This window comes from Leptidea sinapis, chromosome 42, assembly GCF_905404315.1.
Source record: "Leptidea sinapis chromosome 42, ilLepSina1.1, whole genome shotgun sequence".
NCBI classification, from domain to species: Eukaryota; Metazoa; Arthropoda; class Insecta; order Lepidoptera; family Pieridae; genus Leptidea; species Leptidea sinapis.
The window spans coordinates 3,617,307-3,640,645 of NC_066306.1; the positions used below are offsets into that span (position 1 = coordinate 3,617,307).

The 23,339-nt window shown below is 34.2% G+C and overlaps 1 protein-coding gene across 2 annotated transcripts in view; it reads left to right on the forward strand.

The window, feature by feature from the left end:
• Positions 1-9,962: 9,962 nt before the first annotated feature.
• LOC126976782 (cytochrome P450 4c3-like) overlaps positions 9,963-23,339 on the forward strand; it is a 36,711-nt gene continuing 23,334 nt past the window's right edge. The window contains exons 1-4 of one of the 2 annotated variants that reach the window (XM_050825371.1): positions 9,963-10,148; positions 10,221-10,330; positions 21,360-21,450; positions 21,942-22,124. In XM_050825371.1, coding sequence (XP_050681328.1) covers positions 9,980-10,148; positions 10,221-10,330; positions 21,360-21,450; positions 21,942-22,124 — 553 coding nt within the window. In that variant the 5' untranslated portion in view covers positions 9,963-9,979. Of the gene's footprint in view, positions 10,149-10,220; positions 10,331-21,359; positions 21,451-21,941; positions 22,125-23,339 lie in introns of those variants that run through there. The other variant, XM_050825373.1, reaches the window with a different exon arrangement.

Here is a 23,339-nt window from a genome sequence, read left to right on the forward strand (position 1 = left end):
GTGTAAAGGGAGAATCGAGACTCATCTGCTAACAAAATTCTTGACCATTCTTCTTCATCCCACTGCATGTGTTCACGGGCGTATCGCAGTCTCGCTACTCGATGCTGTCTCTCGAGTTTTGGGCCACTCGCTGGTCTTCGGGGTTTCAAATTTGCTTCAGCAAGTCTTCTTCTCACTGTACTGTCACTAATGTAGTCCCTCCGAGTCTGAAGTAGCTGTTGGTGTTGCTGGACTTCAACTGCATTTTGGTGGCGATTTCTTAACACAGTGGAAATAATATAACGATCTTCTCGGGCACTGGTACACCTGGGTCTGCCATTACAAGGTCTCCTCAGATGGTGTCCAGTCTCTTCGTACCTTCGCTTTACCTTCTGGCCGTTCGTACCGTCACACCCACCATTCTTGCAGTGCGACGCATACTGATGCCTAGTTCCAGAAAAGCCATGATCCTAGCACATTCTTCAACTGAAAGAGGCATGATAAATAAATGTTATGTGCTTTTTAGCATAAATTTTTAAACAAGACCCTTCAATCTTGAAAAAAATTTAAAACAGAAAGAAAAATGTGAATGGTAAAATTGTAATTCGGAAACGTCCACTTTGAAAAAGGAATGGTTTTGTTTTTGAAGTTTTTTTCAGCCAATTCTTAAAAGAAGGTTACCGACTATAAAGTTTTTATGTACAAAATTAAATTCTCTTTGGAGTCCTTTTTATTTCGAAAGTATATCTTGTGAACTTCAAACGTTATCACAATTTTAAAAGTGTGATACTGTCTTTTGAAGGCCAGTATATTTTAAAATGTATTTATTTCTTTTCAAAGTATTCTCCGCGAAATTTGACACATTTTTCCATACAATGGAACCAATCATTGAAGCAACCTTTCCATTCGGAACTTGGGGTCTCCAAAATGGCCGTTTTTTGGGCGTCCACAGCTTCTTCAGGTGATGAAAATCTCTGACCACGCAATTTATTCTTTATTTTAGGGAAAGTATAGATATCATTAGGGCTTAGGTCGCGGCTGTACGGCGGATGGTCTAATAATTTAAGTTTTCTTGCTCTAAAAACTCTTTTGTTCTGTGCGCGGTGTGAGAACTCGCATTGTCGTGATGGAGGATGATGTGGCGGTTGCAGTTCTCTTTACGGAGTTCAGAAACGACCTGTGGCAAACAAATGCTGGCATACCATTCTGCATTAACCGTTCTTTGTCCCTCAAGAGGAAGAATCGCAACATGGCCGGTTTTGGAGACAAACGTGGCCACCATTTTTTTTGTAACACTCCGTGAACAAGCAATTTTTGTTCTCATTTTCGAACACTGTGTGATTGTGTGTGTGACTGTGTGATTGTGTTTGTGAAATGTAAAAAGTCAAAATTCGTCCAATTAGGGGGTTTTTCGATTCTTTTAAGCTGTGTAGTAATCATCTTTCTAGCTGTTTTAACGAATGTATTAGCTTAAATTAAAAGTTGTGAAATAGTATTTAGGTGTGAAATGTGATTTTCTTATCATAATTTTTATTATAAGACGCCCTTTCACTGCACAGCTAGTAATTTTTCAATTAAATTTCGCGCACTGATTGTCCTGGAAGTTCACAGAATGATACTGACGCGGCGGGAAACATATTATGTGGTCATAAACGATCACATTGAAACTGCTTCATTTCGCTTGGGCTTACTCACTTTCTAAGCGTTATTATTCTATGGCTGTATATGTATAGACTATACAACTTAAGGTGAAGGGTGAAGGCTAAGAAAGATTTAAATTATAGTTTATTGCTCATATGAATAATAATTGCAGACGTGATTTACATTCATAAGTAGCTTAGATTTCATAGGCAAATAATAACCAGTGGAGTTTTTACCAGGAGGAGGCTCCTTTGCACAGGAAGCCGGCTAGATTATGGGTACCACAACGGCGCCTATTTCTGCCGTGAAGCAGTAATGTGTAAGCATTACTGTGTTTCGGTCTGAAGGGCGCCGTAGCTAGTGAAATTACTGGGCAAATGAGGCTTAACATCTTATGTCTCAAGGTGACGAGCGCAATTGTAGTGCCGCTCAGAATTTTTGGGTTTTTTGAGAATCCTGAGCGGCACTGCATTGTAATTGGGCATGGCGTATCAATTACCATCAGCTGAACGTCCTGCTCGTCTCGTCCCTTATTATCATTACAAAAAAAAAAAAGACAAGCAACAAACAGTACGTATATAATAATAGTAACAGATAAATATACTTTGTAGTTATTTTTATTATGAGCAATAATTTCACCATACTATTTATTTATTTATTGCACCAACAAAGTTGAGTGCTACTTCAATGATAGGCGACAATAACATTCTTAAGTAAGAAGCAAAAAAGTACATTAAAGATTAAATTTCTATGTTTTAAAATTAGTCGCGATTAGGTAAGTCATAAAATGAAAATTAAATAACATTTAAATTTAATTTAATTAAATTACATACATTAAAAAAATAATTGAAGTAGGCGTTACTTTGCGGAAATCCATAATTATATGATTTGAGTTTTCTTTAGTGTTAATTCCGCCAATACTACAATGTCTTTAAACAATTCGACACGTGTTTCGCCTCTACACGAGACATCCTCTGGACGTGTTGTCTCGCCAAAATCTGGCACGAGACTGCCAAATTTGGCAGTAGTAGTGTAGAGACGAAACGCGTGTCAAATTGTTTCAAGACAAATATTGGCGGAATTAACACTAAAGAAAACTCAAATCATTTATATAATACATACATAATTCAATAATTAATAAATAATAACAATATGAGCTTAATTAAAATATTTTATTTATATATTTCAGCTGTGAGCTTGATATTAAATGAATACTATTTTCAACGAACGACAGTAAACATCTAAATTACTGCAACCGTTTGATGTTTTGATCTGTTGATGTTACTTTGCCTTGGAGTGTCATTTTTGATAAACTGCATTGATAATAATATCAATGCGATGAACTAAGAGCTGGTTCTTTATTATCATTGCTTCAATTTTTTTTTATGGAATAGGAGGACAAACTCTTGCAACACCAGAGGAATCACAGGAGCGTTGCCGGCCTTTAAGGAAGGTGTATGCGCTTTTTTTGAAGGTACCCATGTCGTATCGTCCCGGAAACACCGCACAAGGAAGCTGAGGATGATATCCTAACTTGTGGCGTGTCGTGCGAAGGTGGAATTCGGCGGCAGGAATCAGGTTAAACAGCTCTTCGGAACATTCCCCGTGATAAATGCGGTAGAAGACACACAATGAAGCGACGTATCTACGCAACGCCAAGTGATCCAGCCGTTCACAGAGCACTGGGACCCCGACAATTCGAGCTGCTCTGCGTTGCACGCGGTCAAATGGATCGAGCTGATACTGGGGTGCGCCAGACCAGAGATGACAGCAATACTCCATGTGTGGCCGGACCTGCACTTTGTAGAGCGCTAGAATGTGGGCCGGCTTGAAGTATTGCCGTGCTCTATTAATGACGCCCAGTTTCTTTGAAGCCAATTTGGCTTTGCCTTCCAGATGACCACGAAATTGGCAATCGCTCGAGATTTCGAGACCCAGTATTCCGATACTAGGCGAGGCAATGAGGAGGAATTAACGTAAAGGTTACTTTTAGTATTCGATAGTGAGTCTAAATAGTATAGTCTACGTCTCACAAACTTATTAAGGATTTTTTTTTTGTTTTTTTTTTTTGGCATAAAAGTCATTTATTTTCTAAAAATTGATTCCTTTAGAATTCTTTTAGAATTGAATTTAGAAATTTTAGAATGTTTATTTACAAATTTTTATTATTATTGTACTGTTTTTTTGGATCGATTGTTAAAAATGAGCAAATCGAAAAAAGCTTCCAGGATTTTAAAAAATTCTTTTGATTTCTTGAAAGATCCTGTTAAGTATAATTACGTTTTCAATGCAGTTGTAATATGGCGTCATTTCAGAGACTTATAATTATGAAAATTATTAAAAGTGAAATTTGTTTAGAATCGTTGTGATTTCAAACTCGATGAAACGAAAAAATAAGTCCATACAGACTTGTATCGTGCAGTTTTTTTTAAATCCAAAATGGACGCCGCGCAATTTTATGATTTTAACAATATGGATATCGATTCCGAGGTTCTCGAGGGTGCAGAGAACGAATTTGGGATCATTTTTGAAATCCAAGATGGCCGCCGCCCAAATTAATGATTTCAACAATATGGATATCGAATCCGAGGTTCTCGAGGGTGCAGAGAAAGAATTTGGGATCATTTTTGAAATCCAAGATGGCCGCCACACAAATTTTTGATTTCATTAATATGGATATTGAATCCGAGGTTCTCGAGGGTGCAGAGAACGAAATTGGGATCATTTTTTAAATCCAGTGTCTATACGTGCCAATAAAGTGTCAAGAAAATGTGGGACGTTTTTATCTAAAAAGAGGGAGAGGGAGATTGAGACTGAGTGAGATAAAGTGAGAAAGGCGAACGCAGCATAAAGCACATGACACCTAGCGGTAAGTAGAACAACTTCCCTACTAGAGTTATATCGTACAGATTCAAATTCAAATTCAAATATTTCTATTCAAAATAGGATTTAAAATCACTTATTGAACGTCAAAATCTACCAGCCATTCAAAAGAGACTGCCTCAGACCTGAGAAGAATGGGCGCAAGAAACTCAGCGGGCTTTCTTTTTTAATATAAAATATGGATTACAATGTAATATCGTACAATAAACATTTAATATTAAAGAGCCTGAGGGTGTTCGCTTTATTCCCAATCCGTGGTGTCATTAAGAAAATCGTTTATGCTATAATAACCTTTCCCACCCAAACGTTTTTTAACAATTCTTTTAAATTTCGTGACACATTTGTTTTGTACATTTTCTGGGATCTTATTGTAGAAGCATATGCATCGCCCAACAAAAGACTTACTAAATCGACCCAACCGAGTAGTAGGCATAACAAGTTTATGTTTGTTCCTCGTGTTAACATTATGAATGTCACAGTTTCTAGAAAATTCCTCAATCTGCTTATGAACACACAAAACATTATCAAAAATGTATTGAGAAGCAATCAGTCAGCAGTCAAAATGTTTATTTCTTTAAATTCTTCTCTTAATGATTCTTTAGGACCTAGGTTATAAATCGCGCGAATAGCTTTCTTCTGCAGCACAAAGATAGTATTAATATCGGCCGCACTGCCCCATAACAATATACCATAGGACATAATACTATGAAAATAACTAAAGTATACTAATCTTGCCGTATCTATGTCAGTTAACCGTCTAACCGCAATTTTCTTAACCGCATATGCTGCAGAACTAAGTCTATTCGCCAATCCTTCAATATGGGGGCTCCACTGCAATTTGGAATCAAGAGTAATGCCAAGAAATATAGCAGATTCCACTGGTTTTACCACCTCTCCATTTAATAAAATATTCGCATCTACATTTTTGACATTTGGCGCGGTCAATTTAATAAATTTGGTTTTATGATTATTTAACAATAAGTTATTGGCGCTAAACCAGTACACGATGTCAGATAGAGCATTGTTTACTTCGCCATATAAAACTTGGCTTCGTTTCACTTTGAATATAAGTGAAGTGCCATCCGCAAACAATACCACCTTGTGTTTTTTTTCTACAAGGTTAGGTAGATCATTTATGTAAATTAGGAAGAGGAAGGGTCCAAGAATAGACCCTTGTGGCACCCCCGAGAGAAGTCCCAAGAGATCTCCTGCCATTCACCTCGACCCTCTGAATCCTATTATTTAAATATGAGATCAGAAGATCGAGTGCAAATCCTCTTATACCATAGTGGCATAGCTTCCTGACCAGCGTTGAATGTTGAACACAATCAAAAGCCTTAGATAAATCACAGAAGATACCAAGTGCATTCTGTGATTCCTCCCAGGCCTCAATTCAGCGCGCGGTCGCGAAAACGTAGAACATCTTCCCCATTAGCTTTGTATCGTGCAGGTTTAGCGCGAGGCCGTAGAGTAAGTAGAACATGTAATAATTTCTAATATTGATAAAAAACATTTGGTTTAGAGAACAGATTAGGATAATTAATATAAACGAGATTTAAAAATTAGTTTCACTTCTGACAAGTGTACTTTGTACGCATGCCAATTTTTTTTTGTGCATTTTACGTCGAACGACGACGAGACGGAGATGACACTACAGGGCATGGATATTTTTAAGAAAAAGCAAGGCGCCATAAGAGCCTTTGCAGAACGCGTTCAACGTTATTTATTATATTATTTATATTAAAGTTACTCAGATAAATATTGCTTTGAGATATCGCGCTTACGTCGACACATTACCAGAAAGAGCGTTACATAACCGAGCTTAACAACTTACTAGAGGTAGACACATCTATCCTTTTACGCTTATTCCGGCCGTTCCCAAGAAGCGCTAGAAGTTTGTATGGAAATTGCAATTTACGCGTCCAAATTTAACGTGATAAGAATGACTTATCGGGTGTATTGGGACAGCTTCAGATTATTGACAGCTAATTACTGACAGTAGAATACATATGTCTACTGTGGTAGAAGGTAGTAATTTATCTCTATCTGTAGACAGTATATTGGGAACGGCCGTTACTCACATTTCAATAACCTATCGACCGATAGCATTGGACTATAACTAATAATATAACTATATTGGACATAACTATGCATAGATACGATCTTATTATCATAGATGTTATTGAAAACGGCCGTAAGTCTATACTATAATATCATTCAGTCTCATTTAATGCCAGCAAGAGATGTTTTCACTTCACTATCTGTGACCTCGTTTATCTCGTGCTCCCTATTATGATAGCATTAACTGGCTAACAGTAATAATATCATTCATTTCCGCAGGTCAAAAGTTCGCTATGATGGAGATGAAGTTAGAGACTGCTATGCTCTGTGTTGCGCCGCTAAAGAATGGTTCGCATCACATATAATTTTAATGATGCACTTCGTACCGCGTTCCAAATACCCTATTTATGTCCAATTTTAAAAGTGATTCTTACGTAAATTCAAATTCAAATATTTTTATTCAAAATAGGATGTGACATGACTTATTGAAAGTCAAAAAACTACCACCCATTCCAAAATGAATGCCTCAGACCTGAGAAGAATGGGCGCAACAAACTCAGCGGGCTTTTTTTTTACTTAATAAATATGTTTACAAAGTAATATTGTACAATTAAACTTATTATTTAATAGCCTGAGGGCGGTCACTCCATTCCCAATCTGTGGTATCATTAAGAAAGTCATTTATGTTACAGTAACCTTTACCACACAAACGTTTTTTAACAATTGTTTTGAATAACGTAATACTTTTGTTTTGAACATTTTCTGGGATCTTGTTGTAAAAGCATATACATCGCCCCACAAAAGACTTACTAACTCGACTTAGCCGAGTAGTAGGCATCATCAGTTTATGTCTGTTCCTGGTGTTAACATTATGGTTATGACAGTTTCTGGCAAATTCACTTATGTGCCTATGAACATACATTATATTATCAAGAATATATTGAGAAGCAACAGTCAAGATGTTAATTTCTTCGAATTTTGCTCTCAATGATTCTTTAGGACCTAGTTTATTAATAGCCAAACATAACAAATATCCAACAATATCTAAATTAGGAAATTTTTCAACAACTGTGAGAGGCTTCTTCTCGATTCATTGTCTCTTCGCTAATTGTGAACTATTTTGAAATCAAAACATAGCAGTTGAACTAATCCCTATATTGCAGTGTATCTACTAATCCTAATCCCAATTAAACTATACTGTATACCTTTCATCATAATTTCTCGGAGACTCATTGATAATTGTTACCTAATTATTGGTTGTAGGTACCGTACACATTTCGATTATTGAGTTTATTAATTGAAATGCTTCAGATATTGTTAACTACTAGCTGACCCGGCAAACGTTGCATTGCCAAATAAATAATTTAAAAAAATATGTAAACTTTTGTTGCATAAAAATAGATTAGCTACGACCGTTTCTCAGACCTAACAAATATACATATGAAATTTCAAAAAAATCAATAAAGCCGTTTCAGAGGAGTATAGCCACAAATTTTGTGACACGAGAATGTTATGTAGATAGATTTACTACCAAAATAATCAAATGGAGTAACACAATATATCAGACCTTTAATGGCCCATCACTCGTGATCGTGATCACAAGAGCGTTGCCGGCCTTTAAGGAAGGTATACGTGCTTTTTTTTGAAGGTACCCATGTCGTATCGTCCCGGAAACACCGCACAAGGAAGCTCATTCCACAGCTTTGTAGTTCGAGGGAGAAAGCTCCTTGAAAACCGCTCTGTGGAGGACCGCCACACATCCAGATGGTGGGGATGATATCCTAACTTGTGGCGTATCGTGCGAAGGTGGAATGATGTGAATGGCGTGTCGTGATAATATTATTAATATTTAAATACTTTATTATTAACTAATTAAATGCTTTTTGTATCCTTTTTGGAATAAAAGCCGGTCTTAGTCTATTATTACTAAGCACCTTCCTGTATGATGCCCATAACGTAATGCAGTTCTTTACTCCAATAATCAATCGAAATTAATTTTATTATTGAAATAATTGTAAATAAGGACGTGGCGTTATTCGCCCTTTCAAAAAATTGGCGAACAAAGTCTCTCTGAAATTCAAAAGTGAGACCAGACTCATTAATTTTTAATTAATTAATTAAACCATCTAATAATCATTCATTGACCATCTATTAATTTTTGTGCGAATGAGTTTCATATAACTTATAAATAAACCTACTTAATTTGTCGTGTGTCGTGAGATCGTGACAATGTTATAGCTTATTGTTTTTAAAAGTAATTTTAATTGGCCCTCTAAAGCTGAGTTCTCACTGACGTAAAGCAATTTAACTGGATTTATTTGTGCTTTCTTTGTCACTGCGACAAAGAGCAGCATACAATCGGGAGGAGCGTAGAGATTTTGGGAAGGAAAAAGGATTGGAAATTATGGATGTTATACTTTTTAATGAAAGCGTTTCAATGTATTAATCCTTTCGGTGTCGGAATGTGAGTAGCACGAGGAGAGTAATTAGCCATTTATATATTATATATTTTATTTATTTGCTATTTTCAGGGATTTTATTGCCATTGCTATGTCCTATAATTAAATGAGAAATCAGTCTTTCGATAATTTTCGATAAAGTAACGGCGTTAGGTTTAAAAATTTCGTAGCAGCGCTTTGACGTACATGACGAGAGTTGTCAAACTTTTAGGCATAAACACTCGACTTCGACAGCTCCGTCAACAATACTCGGAAAAGTGTTTACTTCAGAATATGTAGACCCGGGTTCGACACACCTACTGTGTTTGGATTTTATTGGATTTTAACAAGTTAACGGAAATTTCTAGTAAGTTCATTATCAAATCGAACAGAGAAAAATGGATGGAAAATGTGTAAGCAGGATAAAAATAGTTAAAAGAAATTTGTAATACAATTTAAATTGATGTTGATGATTGATTAAAAATATGGAATGGGGGAATCTTTTTGAAAATAGATCTGACCCGGGGCTATACAAGCGGGGCCTATGGCAGTTCTAGTTCTACTCGAAAGTGTAAAGGAAAAGAAGGAAGAAAAGAAGAAGTAGTGAAAAGTGGTAATTGATCCTGGAGAAGAAGAAGAAGAAGAAGATAGAAGAGAGCTAGTGATCATTGCGGTGTGATCTGTTGAAGGTACCGTCGCCGACAAGAGAAAGACAAAGTTCAGAAAGTCAACCCAAATAAAGACTCGTTCCTATAAGCGGAGTATTATTTCCAATCCCGGACTTTGTACACATTTACCACGAAATCTGATGGATAGTTTTGAAAACTACGTTCCTTGAAGATGAAGTATGTGTAATAAATTGTATAATAAGCAACTATAGTATTTATATTTAATGCATGTTATTCTGTACATTTCTTTATAATTGACGCGTATCTAGACAAAGTCTCCATAATAGTTTTAACCCTGGACATAGTTAAATGTATTGTTTATTCGAAATGTTTTCATCTATACTGTGGTTATTAGTATTACTTTGTGCTATTCATTACTATATAAATTGTAATAAATATGCTAAAGCAGTACGAAAGATACCAAATATGAGATTTTCTTTTATCTTCGGCCATGCCCTTCAAATATTCGTGTCTCCAGGTAAGAAGGTATCATTATGATGAATATAAATTTTAAGATTTTGGAATGATTAATAGTTAATTTTGGTTTTAGTGCAACTATTTAATTTGGGAAGAGAGTGGGCATCAACTTTTAATGGTATATATAGTTTCTACGTGTACCCCAATGGAAGTGTTAACATTTATAATCCCAAAGATGTTGAAGTAAGTTCGTAGTATTTTAGCAAAGATTAAGTGAAACATTAAACACGTATTTTTTGTATTAACCCCGTGCCCGCTCATTGTAGTAGGGGAGCCCGTGCGGGGATTTCGGGATATACTAAAGCACGGCAGATTAATATACAGGGGGATACCTTGTACCCGGTTAAGTACCTCCACCAAACATGAGGCCCATATATAAAAAATTGACCATCAGAAATTCTCGAGCGCGTCAGATTAAGGTAGGGTGAGTTATTTACATCCTAAAAAGTGTATATTCCACTAATCTGACAATTTGAGAGTGACTTAAACAAAGGGGAGGGCAGCAAAGTTGTAAAATAAACGGCATCTCGACATTCTCGAGCGTAGCTAAATTTATTTTTATTTTGAAGGAAAAATAATTTAAGAATAATGGAACGAAATAACAAAAATTCGCCGATAAAGTTAAATGCGTGCAGCTGCGTGATGCCTACATTTCCTTCTCCGCGTTTCTATTCCTCTCTCACTCTTTCTCTATCTATTACTCTCTCACTTATCACTTATGAGTATTAAAGTTTATAAATATTTAATATGAGTGATATTAATTTAGAATGTGTATTTTGTGGTGAAAGTACCTTACAAAAAACAATTAAATTTACAGGAGAAACATCAAAAAAAATTGTAAATATTTTGGAATATCGTCGGAGCAAGCCGGTTATCCGAAAGTCTCGAGGAACATATTATGATAACCTCGAATTGTTGATGGAATCATCATTAAATGATTTATATCACGCACAGTGCTATAATTTTTTTTAAAGTGGTTTTTTTGGAATAACTTTCAAACGGCTTTGTCGATCAACTTCAAAAACTAATCCGCCTTTGAGCTTGAAAAATCACGTCGATCGCCACCAAGCTGATCAAAATCGGTTGATTCGTTCGAGAGATATCGTGAACGAAAGAAACCCGAAAAAGTGTTTTTTCGGGATTACTCCGAAATTTTTGGTTTGATCAATTAAAACTAGAAAATTACTTATGAGGATGATAAATCTGCGTCGAATGCCGCCAACCGCGTGAAAATTGTTTGATCCATTCAAAAGTAATTGCGGTTTGAAAATTCCAAAAATAGTGTTCTATGAAACTTCTATCAGACTTTCGAGCTGGGAGAGCCCAAAAGCATAAAAATATTATTTCTATTAACTCAGCGAGCTCAAAATATCACAATTTATATTTTGAGCTCAAAAATGTCATAAGTACAATTTTAAGCGCCCAGGAATGGAATTAGCGGGAAGTTGCAGGGATGGCCTTTAGGGTGAACCGTTTTCTAATTTTTTTTTGTCAGATCAGGCGAATCCTTCTAGATAATCGTCAGATTATGAGAAAGTACGTTTAGAACATAAAGATGATCCATATATATCTTAATCTGACGCGCTTGAGTATTTCAAAATGGCGATTTTTTTTGCACATTATGAAAATGGCCGCGAGTTTGCATCCCACCGAAATCGTCAGATTAGTGAATGAGAGCTTTTTTTGGTGCACTTAATACTCCCTTAGAAAATCTGACGCTTTCGATTAATTTTTTTTTTCATTTTCAACACTTACATACAACCACCCGCATCATGCAAACGATCAGGTTAACATACGTACATTATTAAAAATACGTAGGGCATTGATGCTATCAATATCTGACACGCTCGAGGATGTCCATGCAACAGTTTTTTTTTACATATTTAAAAATCTATACCCGCTTTCCCCACCGATGAAAAGGTATATATCATATAACATTTTTTTCTTCTTATCATCTAAGCTTTGCAACCCCATAGGTCTCTACGACGCTCGAGTAAATCCCCATTTAGCATCGTGGGCTCCCCTACTATTGAATGAATTGTCATATGAACCGGATAAATAGGCACCAACAAACAAGAAAAAAAAACTAATCTGCATCTTATGGTATAAGTATTATTCCGATCGGTTCAGTAGTTTTCACAGTATGACCGAAGAAAAACGGCTCTCCATTTATAAGTATAGATAGATAAATATAGTTCTGTTCTTTGAAAGATATGTAGTTAATAAAAAGAGGCAAACGTACAACCTCCTTAGTGAAAGATGTCAGACTGATTTTTTTAGATGACCGCTAGAATGTTTTAGATTTAATGTCTTCGGCGCTAACGTCATAACAGCTTACTACACGGTGGCGTCATGCCGTTGCCATATGGCAACGTGAGCAAACAGGAAGTTCGGTTTAAAGACATTTATTCTCATAAGATTTAACATAAAATCAATCAAACATTAGGTTTCTATGACTAAGCATGCAAAACATACAAAGTGAACAATTACAAAAATGAAGGTACATACAAAATTCTCAACAAAAGAACATCAACATATTTTATATTTATCCGGAATAAGAAGGACTGGATGTGGCTAACGACTTATAAAGATAACAGTTGAAGTAAACTAAAATAATACCTACGGTTTGAACAATAATACAAAGAGGAAAACTTAAAACAAATAAGTACATGTTTATATGAGTGATTGTGCATTCGAGCATTTTTTTTAAAAATCATATTATTTATTTTATTCGTAACAAAGTTAAGATGAAAAATACTTAGAATGAAGTATAATTATTATATAAAATAGTGTTGTTTATAATAATATGTTCTTTTAGTTTTTTTTTTTTAAATAATGCCGTACTTTTAATTTCTTTTATAGTATTTGGAAGTGTGTTATAAATCTGAATTCCCTCGTAAGTTAAGTTCCTTTTACCTTAATTAGTTCTTGGTGGACGTAGCATTAAGTCATTACAACTTCTTAAGTTTTTTTCTTGGGAATACTTCTTTTTTTTAAACATTAATTCTGTGTGTATTTCGTTAGTAAATATTTTTCGAATAAGAATACATGTGTAATATTTATATGTTTGTGTTACGTCCATTATTTTAGTTTCTATATATACTTTGCTCGTTGGTGTCAGAAAATCATATTTAAATAACACTTTTATAAGTTTATTTTGTGCAGTTTGGATTGAATTTATATTAGTTCTGGTAGCTGAACCCCATATTTCAACCAAATAATCAATATGCGGTTTTACGTGAGAGTTATAAATGATATAACGTACATTTCGGGGGAGACAACGTGCCATAACTACGCAGTGTTCCAGTAAGGGATGTCAGCTTAGACTTTACCTTATCAATGTGAGGTTTCCATGTTAAATGATCGTCTAATAAAAGGCCTAGATATTTTTCACTATCTGTTCTTTTAATAATTGGTTATTGATTTTTAATGATAATGATTTGGAATCTTTTTATTTTTAGCGGCAAATATAACTTAATGGGTTTTTGATATGTTTATCGTCAGTAAATTACACTGAAACCACACATTGAGCAGGTTTAGGTCATCTTGTGCGTCTTGTATGATTGGCTCAATTTTATGACCAAAATAAAAAAGGCTAGTGTCATCTGCATATAATGATAGGGTTCCTTTGAGCTGCAATTTACTAATGTTATTTATATAAATCAGAAATAACAATGGTCCTATTATTGAGCCTTGAGGAACTCCATAAAGTACAGTTTCCTGACTGCTTTCATATTTGCCAAGTTTGACTACTTGTTGGCGATCCGTCAAGTACGATTTAAAAAATTTGTGAGCTACGCCAGTGATACCAATATCATTTAATTTATCAAGAATAATTTTGTGGCTAACTGTATCGATTGCTTTTTTCAAGTCTACAAATATGCCAATGCTATATTTTAGTTAAAACATTGGATTGTTTTACTTTAATTTTTTTTTATATAGTTTAAAATAAAGATTATTATGATAAAAATACACTAAAAATTAGAATATCTAACGCAACTAGAACTAATGCGGCAGAAATAGCTTGCAGTAATGATATTGTGGGCTACTTTTATATTGCTGTGTTTGTTGAAGGGACATGGGTAATGAACTCACCATGCCTTTTTGGTTTATGATGATGAATTTAATGAGATGGAAGAACTCCAGCCGCTAAGGTAAAAAATAATGAATTTAATGAGATGGCAGAAGGCGATTCCAAATAAAAAGCAATGGAAACAGTTATCCCCAATTCGTTCTCTGATACCCTGAGAACCTTGGAAATGATATCCATATTGCCTAATCGTAATTTGCATGGCCGTCAATATGGATTTCAAAAATAATCCCAAATCCATTCTCTATCACCAGAACCTTAGAAACAATATCGATATTGATGAGATCATAAATGTGCACTGCGACCATCTTGGATTACAAAAATGATCCCGAATCCGTGCTCTACTTGCTTGAGAACTTTAGAAATGGTATTCAAAATCAAAATCAAAACGTTTAATGAACTCATAACATTGATTTACAATGGCTTAAGTTCAGTCATACACTAAATTTCATAATAATAAATAAATAATATCAAACAGATAAAATTAAAATCAAACAAATCAAATATTCATGTTATTGAAATCATATATTTATTCGGCGGTTATCTTTGGTTTTAAAAATGATTATACATTCGTTTTCTTATACCCCCGAGAACCAGTATTACAGTAAAAACTAATGTACCTAAATAATATTTTGATTGTCAATACCCAAGATACTAAAGTAATTTGAGCATATCTAGGGTGTTATTATGTATTTTGCACTCATTGAAAATACAAACGGTAAACAGTTTAAATTTTGTTAATTTATTTCCCGACCCAATGAATGGATAATGTTGTGATCAGAAGTAAAATGTCACATATATTATTATACACTGTGGAAACTTATCAATATGCACCGTACATACACGTAGGTATTCAAGGAAAAAATGGTACAGACGAGACTGCTTCGTGCCAATGATAATTTTTTGGCGGAGTATTTGCATTTAAGCAAGTATTTTACCTTATACTTTGAGTATTTTATAGCAAGTTGTTTTATGAAAACAACTGTTAACCAGCTAATTTTTTTTTCATAACTTAAACTTCACATTCAAATTCATTGATTTTATAACAAAAATAATAATCACTTATTACACGTCTTAATCTACCACACTAAATCTACAACATTCTAAAATATAATATGCCTCAGAACTGAGAAGAACGGGCGCAATAAACTCAGCTTTTTATTTTACGTTCATATACTAATTTCGTATACGAACTATACTAACGTAAGAAGTATGTTACGAGTTAAACTGAGTGACAGGATAAGAAATAGTGAGATAAGGAAACGTGGTCTGAAAGTAAATGTAGTGACAAAAATTGAGAAAGGTAATATGCTGAGATGGTTTGGCCATGTCGAGAGAATGAATGAAGAACGATTGACGAAAAAAGTGTATAAGGCTAGTGTGAATGAAAGTGTGGGAAGGAAGGGGTAGACCTAGGCGGACGTTTCGAGACCAAATCAGAGATGTCTTGAAAAAAGGCCAGGTCAAGAGTACCCTAAATCGAAGAGCATGTATGAAGGTAATAATGAAAGTGGACGAAGCGAAACAAGGATGTAAGGATCGTAGCAAGTGGAAAGAAGTGGTGTAGTGGTTTCCCTTTGCGAAAAAGGTGTGATTATATATGTAAACTAATTAGTATTACACGTTACTTAATAAAATGTTAATCTATATAAAACTATCTTTTAATGATCCTTTAGTACCTTCTAAAGCACAAATATGTAAATATCAGATGAAGAGTTCTGAAATTTTATTCCATTTCGTTAATAATAATATACTCCTGTGTATAGACAATTCAATAAACAAGTTGTTGGGTATAATTACATAATATTATGTAGATTATGGTAGTTCTGCAATCACAACACTAAAGCGCCATTATGCGGCATTATGATGCACAGCTCAATGTTAATTATATGCTTTTCTGACATGAAATTTGTGTATACCCATGCCTTAAATCCTCTATCAAAGATTCTAAAACACAAATAAAATTTGGAAAACAAAACTTACGAACGATGCGGGATTCGAACCCACGACCTCCGGCGGTGTTTTTCAAATTTTATTTGTGTATTAATCCTAGAAGTGAGGGTTATCACTTTAAAAACATAACATATTGTTTAGATTCTAAAACAGCTTATTGCCAACATTAAAACACCTAATGTCCTAATAAACATTGCATCATCTAAATCTTGCTTTTTTAATATTAGCAGTAAGCTAACTGTTTCAGGTTAACATCTTAAGTACAATTAAATTAAGTTATTTATTTATTATAGTTAAGTTATTTGCAAATAAAATTTCAATTTCATTTCATTTTCGACTACAGCAACGCTTCGCACAATCGCGCATTCCCAAAAGTACTGCTTTCGCGTGAACGTGGCGTGCAATGGAACTCAGTGGTAAAAACTTAATGCGTGGTAAAAATTAACGCGCGTAAAGTGGTATTAAATTAAAAATAAGAAGTGTTCTTTCTTTGACTTGGCATTGATAACAATTTTATTCGTCATCGTTACATAGTAATATTGTTATTAAAAATAAATTTATAAAAATTACTCAGAACATAAAAAAGCGTAAAATAATTAAAAATCCTAATTACTTAAAATAACCGTTAATAGTTTTCAACCACTTGTTTATTGTATACAACTTTATAAAATATTCATGAATATTTCTTTTTCAACACTGAACTTAGCGCCCTTTATTGGTGCTTTTTAAAACTAATTCATTTTCCTATTAAGCATCAGCTCAATTCAGCATTGTGCTGCACTGATTAATTTATTCATTCATTTGAAAATGAAACTTAATTTAGTTAGCTAATTACATTAGCTCAAAATATATTTCGCTAAAATAATTATAATAATAATAACTATACCAAAACATCAGATATTATTCTAAAATAATTTTAAATTTGAGAATAATATTTATAAAATGCTATTTTATATTTCTTAGTTGTTATATCTATAATAATATAATAATTGAATTCTTTATTTGGCTACTATGGTCCACTCAAATGTCGTAATACAGTCAGATATAATTATAAGTACACAAATTATTAATAAACTCATGAGACGAAAATCTAATTACCCGAAGACATTATAATTGAACACCCAAGTCTTTAACAACGGCCCGGATATATGTAATGGTTTTAATACTTTTTTTAAAAGTGTTTTTGTCGAACCCGCCTCAAACTATAACCTTGACAGTCTTCAATTACCCAAATGTAATGACGCATATGCAATTGGTAAGGCTGGCGTCTGTAAAAATAAATTATTACGATTACTCAAAACGATTAATATTAATAAATCCAGCGGACTCGATAATATTCCTCCTATCTTTATTCATAATTGTGCCAGAGCGTTAGTTAAACCTCTCAAATATATTTATGACAGATCAGAGGGCATATTTCCATCTAAATGGAAAGAGGCTAATGTCATACCTATTCATAAAAAAAATTCAAAATCCAAAATTGATAATTATAGACCTATCTCAATGCTTAATACATTTAGTAAAATATTTGAAAAACTTGTCTACGATCAAATTTATCTCACAGTTATGAATGGAGTAAGTCATTCACAGCACGGTTTTCTTAAACATAAGTCAACCCTGACGAACTTAGCTGAATTTATACAGTTTGTCCTTAAAAATATGGAAAATGGTGGTCAAGTTGATGTGGTTTACACTGATTTCGAAAAAGCCTTCGATCGCGTAGACCACATCATCTTGCTAGCCAAATTAGAAAGTCTAGGTATATGATCTGTTAAGATGGATTAAAACATACCTGTCTAATCGATCTCAGGCAGTGATAGTAGGTGGGTATAGATCGGATTTTGTGAAAATTCCATCAGGTATTCCACAAGGATCTCACCTGGGACCATTGCTTTTCTACCATCTTTTATACGCAGATGATAAAAAAATATTGCTGCATTGAACTACAAATTACTCTTAATAATCTATCTGAGTATTATAAAAACAATTTTATTTCAGTTAATGCACCTAAATGTCAACAGATATCGTTTAGTCGTATGGTAAATAAGATACAATTTACATACTCGCTAAATGGAATTCCTATTAATAAAGTAGGTATTGTTAGGGATTTAGGTGTTATTTTTGACAGCAAGCTAACTATGTCTGAGCATATTGATTACGTTGCGAATAAAGCGTTCAAGAGCTTAGGTTTTGTGATACGTACCTGCAAACCTTTTAATGACCTTGCATGTATTCAATCTGTTTACTATGCATACGTGCGTAGTGTCTTAGAGTACGCAAGTTGTATCTGGTCGCCCCATTATATAACATATATTGAAAAACTTGAAAAGATTCAAGCTAAATTCATAAGGCACCTTAACTTTCGTCATAAAATTTTTTCCAACTACAAAGATGGCTGCATGCATCATAATATAATTTCACTAGTAGACAGACAAACGTTATTAGATACAATGTTCTTATTTAATATAATAACTAATCTTCTGGACTCCCCAACATTACTTGCTAGTATTAACTTCAATGTACCACTAAAACGAACGAGAAATACGCCTCTTTTTTCATTACCATTTTACACTACGAATTATGGTAAAAATTCTCCCATTAACAGAATTTGTAAGCATTACAACGAAGTTTTTTCGAATGTCGACATTCATAATCACAGTAAAAATAGCTTCAAAACAGAAATTATTAAAATATTAATGAATACACTAGATACAAAAAATGTTACTGGAACAATATAAAACGAACAAATAGGTACATTAACACACGCACATATACACAAACACAAACTACACGCACACATACACATCCAAACATAAAATAAACACTATAACCGATTATAACATAATATAATAATAGATATATATATATATATATTGAATTCGCATTCGAATACGCATAATATTATTCTTTTAATGTTAAAACTATACATATTATTATGTTAAAGTAAATTAAGTTGAAATTCATTTAAGTCGATTTTTTTGTTTATAAGTTAAAGTAATTTAAGTTGTAAACTCATTAGTTGATTTTTGTTTATATAGAGAGACCTGTAATTGGCTATTATATGTACACTAATTTTTAAGACTAATTTGTAATATTTATGCTGTTGGTCTTTTCAATAAATAAATAAATAAATTAATTAATTAATTAAAATAATTGAATTTTACATTATAATGAATAACAAAAGCACCATATTCCTATAAATGTATGGTATGTTCCGATATGCACTGCGACCACTGTACAGTGTGACGTCAATTTCGTATACTGTGAAACCGTTCCTTTATAGCCAGTTATACTGGTTACTAATTAAAACGGAACGCAATCCCGTATACTGTCAGCCGTATTTTTTGACGCAGCATTCAAATGATTCTAGTTCATTAAAAAAAAATTGTTGGAGTACTGTCAAATTAAAAATATTTTAATTAAGACTTTAGGCACTCGAGTGATTTTGACTGATCACGTGATCAAAGTACTGCGAGTACCTTACCTCGAAAACGCCACTGCTCACAGTAGAATATGGCGGCGATTTATGACGTCATATATTTCCCCAGGGAAATACCCTAGGGTACTGCGGCAGTATACTGGCAGTCCATAACGGAACGAATTTTTCTACAATGATAGCAGTGTGCAGTGCTCGCAGTGCATATCGGAATGTACCCTATATAAACACAATCGAGCTGATCTGCCAGTGTAGCCAGCATGCTGTTGTTGCACCAGTGACCTGCCTCTCATTCGCATTATTGCATAGAAACAGTCAACACGGGCTTCGGCAAACATCGCTGAGGCGCTGCAATAGCGAGGGAGCTTCTACAGCATCCTGAAAGCATTGTTGTACTACACCCGAAGGCACTCTACGATCTTTGCGTATAGTCAGTCCACAGGCTGCAGGTGTAGAACGAGGTGCAGTAGGCCCTTAAAAGATTAATAATAATAATAAAAAGCCCTTATTTATCAACTCCAATTACAGTACAATAAAAATATAGACCTCCACAAAACTGCATTGCACTTTTTTATCAGAGAAACAGCTCCCAAGTTATATAGATATAAGTTATATAGATTACCTCCGGCTTTCCTTTCAAATTTTTAGGAAATGAGCTAGAATGTTCCTTTTATACTCTCTTTTGGTATTGGGCTCATTTCGGATATGCATTTCGGGCATGCTGTTTAACATTGTAATTATTATGACGGTTACTCACGATATACAAGGTGTCCCAAAGTTATGGGACATGAAGGGAAAGTACCTTAAATTAGTTTTTGGCCATTCTTTCGATTGGCATCATAAAAGTAGGGGTGTTTTTTTTTACATTTAAGTAGGTTCGATTCCCAGACGAGGCAAGTAATTTTTACAAAATCTTTGAATGCAGAATTACTAACTTTTAAAAATAACATAAAGTCTTGTTTCAGTAAAATAGCCTATCTTCGATATTTAAGGTACTTTCCCTTCATGTCCCATAACTTTGAGACACCCTGTATACTCGTATTTTATATATTTGATGCCGATATTTCGATTCAATTGCATGAATCGTGGTCACGGCGGAACTGCGCTGGCGGCGAGAAACACTTGACATATTGACACTTGACACTAATAGTACATCAATCTGTCCACTTGGCGCCTAGTTCGGTTGATTCCCTAATTCACGACACACACTACTGACGACTTCCATACTTCCGGGTTTTTTAATTGCATTCGTACTGCTGAGTACCCGTCATAATAATTAGAATGTTGAAGTTCCGCGATGATAAAAGTTTAAGAACATATACTGTTTAACAGTTTTGGTACAAGAAACCTTCTAGCTCGTTCACCATCATAATTCTACGTTCAAGGTACAGACAGCATATACATTTCTTTGCTACGACTATTGTATTTATATGCAATAGGATTTTTATAATAATAACAATTTGTTTTCATACTGTTCCGATATTAACAAAAATTGAACCTTCTCATGTACTGGTAACACTTAACATTCATTGAATAGCATTTCATAGTAAGTCTCTTTACAAGTATTTTAAGTGGTTTCATTTAAATACATTTTAAGGAATCTTTTAATCTTAACATCTGAAGAGAACCTTGCAAACCTACAGATCACCATATTACTGAGTCCCATTATACCCTGTAATTGGAAAACAGGGTATAACTATAATTCTTAAATTAAATTATAAATTGAATTACAGACAATATTAGCGAGTATGAAATATTACGAAAAAAGCTTGACTTATATCTTATTGAAACCATGGCTAAAGAGTGGGCTGCTCTTAAGTAAAGGTAAGAGGTATGATTTTTACCTTTGACAATATTTATTTCCTTATTCAGCTCCTTTGCAGCGGATGCCGGCTAGATTATGGGTGCCACAACGGCGCCTATTTCTGCCGTGAAGCAGTAATGTGTAAGCATTATTGTGTTTCGGTCAGCCCCGTAGCTAGTGAAATTACTGGGCAAATGAGACTTGACATCTTATGTCTCAAGGTGACGAGTGCAGTTGTAGTGCCACTCAGAATTTTTGGGTTTTTCAATAACCTTGAACGGCGCTGCATTTTAATGGGCAGGACGTATCAATTACCATCAGCTGAACGAACTACGACGAACTGAAAAATATATTTATCTTTGAAATACGCTAGATATAAAACTCATAGAATATTAATTATGAAAAGATTTCTCAATTTGCTATTTTTGTGTTAAGATTTCTATGTAATATAAGTTTCTTAGAAGGATTATAAGCAAATAAAATAAAATCTGTAATGAATAATTTTTTTCAGGAACAAAATGGCATACTCGACGAAAAATTTTGACTCCAGCATTCCATTTTAATATTCTATTTAAATTTTTTCCCATATTGGTTGAAAACAGCGAAACTTTCCTCGATGCTTTGGACAAAACTGAAGGAAAGATAATAGATATAGTTCCTTTTATATCGGATTGTACGCTCAATGCTATCTGTGGTAAATCTAAAATAGTCTTGTCTTTATGGGTGGTAGCGGTTGAATCGAAGGGAGATGGGCTAGCGGTTAGTCTGCCTTCCTAAAAAAGCCTTTACAGAAATTATGTACGGAGCTGCATGCTGGGATTTAAAACCCATAAACTTTGGTGATCTATTGGTGAGGATATTTCTTTTGCTTATCAATGATTGCAACATATTACCAGTGGGAGGCTCTTTTGCACAGGTTGCCGCCTAGATTATGGGTACCACAGCGGCGCCTATTTCTGCCGTGAAGCAGTAATGTGTAAACATTACTGTGTTTCGGTCTGAAGGGCGCCGTAGCTACTGAAATTACTGTGTAAATGAGACTTAACGTCTTATGTCTCAAGGTGACGAGTGCAGTTGTAGTGCCGCTTAGAATTCTTGGATATTTAAGAATCCTGAGCGGCACTGCATTGTAATCCTGCTAGTCTCGTCCCTTATTTTCATAATAAAAAATTCATTACTACGCAATGTATGTATGTTCCTTTTTATGGAAGGAGAGCCACCCATACTCTCTTGCAACACAAGGGGAATCACCGAAGCGTGAAAGATTGTAAGCATACGGGCTTGTTTGAATGCAGTCTATGTTGAATCGTCCAAAACATACCGCGCCAGGAAATCCCACGTTGGTAGGAGAAAGAATGTCAAAGACAAGACCAAAGTCAAATAGTTCAATTAGGCTCAAACTAAGCGCTTTTGAATAGTCACTACAAGTATTTCTTTTAAATTACTGAATTTACCATATGTTCGTAAATAGTTGAGCTCTTGGGAAGAACATACAAGAAACTCAAAGGCCGCTCTTTTCAATCAAATAGAGTATTTTACAATGGCTGTTATATACATAACAAATTCGTTTGTAAGGTGTTGCATTAAATACACTGGCCTGCAAAAGTAAGTATCACACTTTTCAAATTAATTTTTTTTCTTAACTATAGAAGGTAGAGATTTAAGATTAAAAACGTTTTGTTACAAATTTTATAGGCTTTAATTCTTAGAAACTAAAATTATACATTAGTAACATTTTTAACTTAAAAAAGATAAAACATTTAAAATAGACATTTTTATTTTAGTGTAAAAAAATTCAACTAAAATGTATTACATGTTATTTAATTTTTAATAACTGGTATTGCCTCCTCGAGCTCTGATTACAGCTTCGAGCCGGTTTGACATACTGAACACTGGGTTTCGGAGCCGA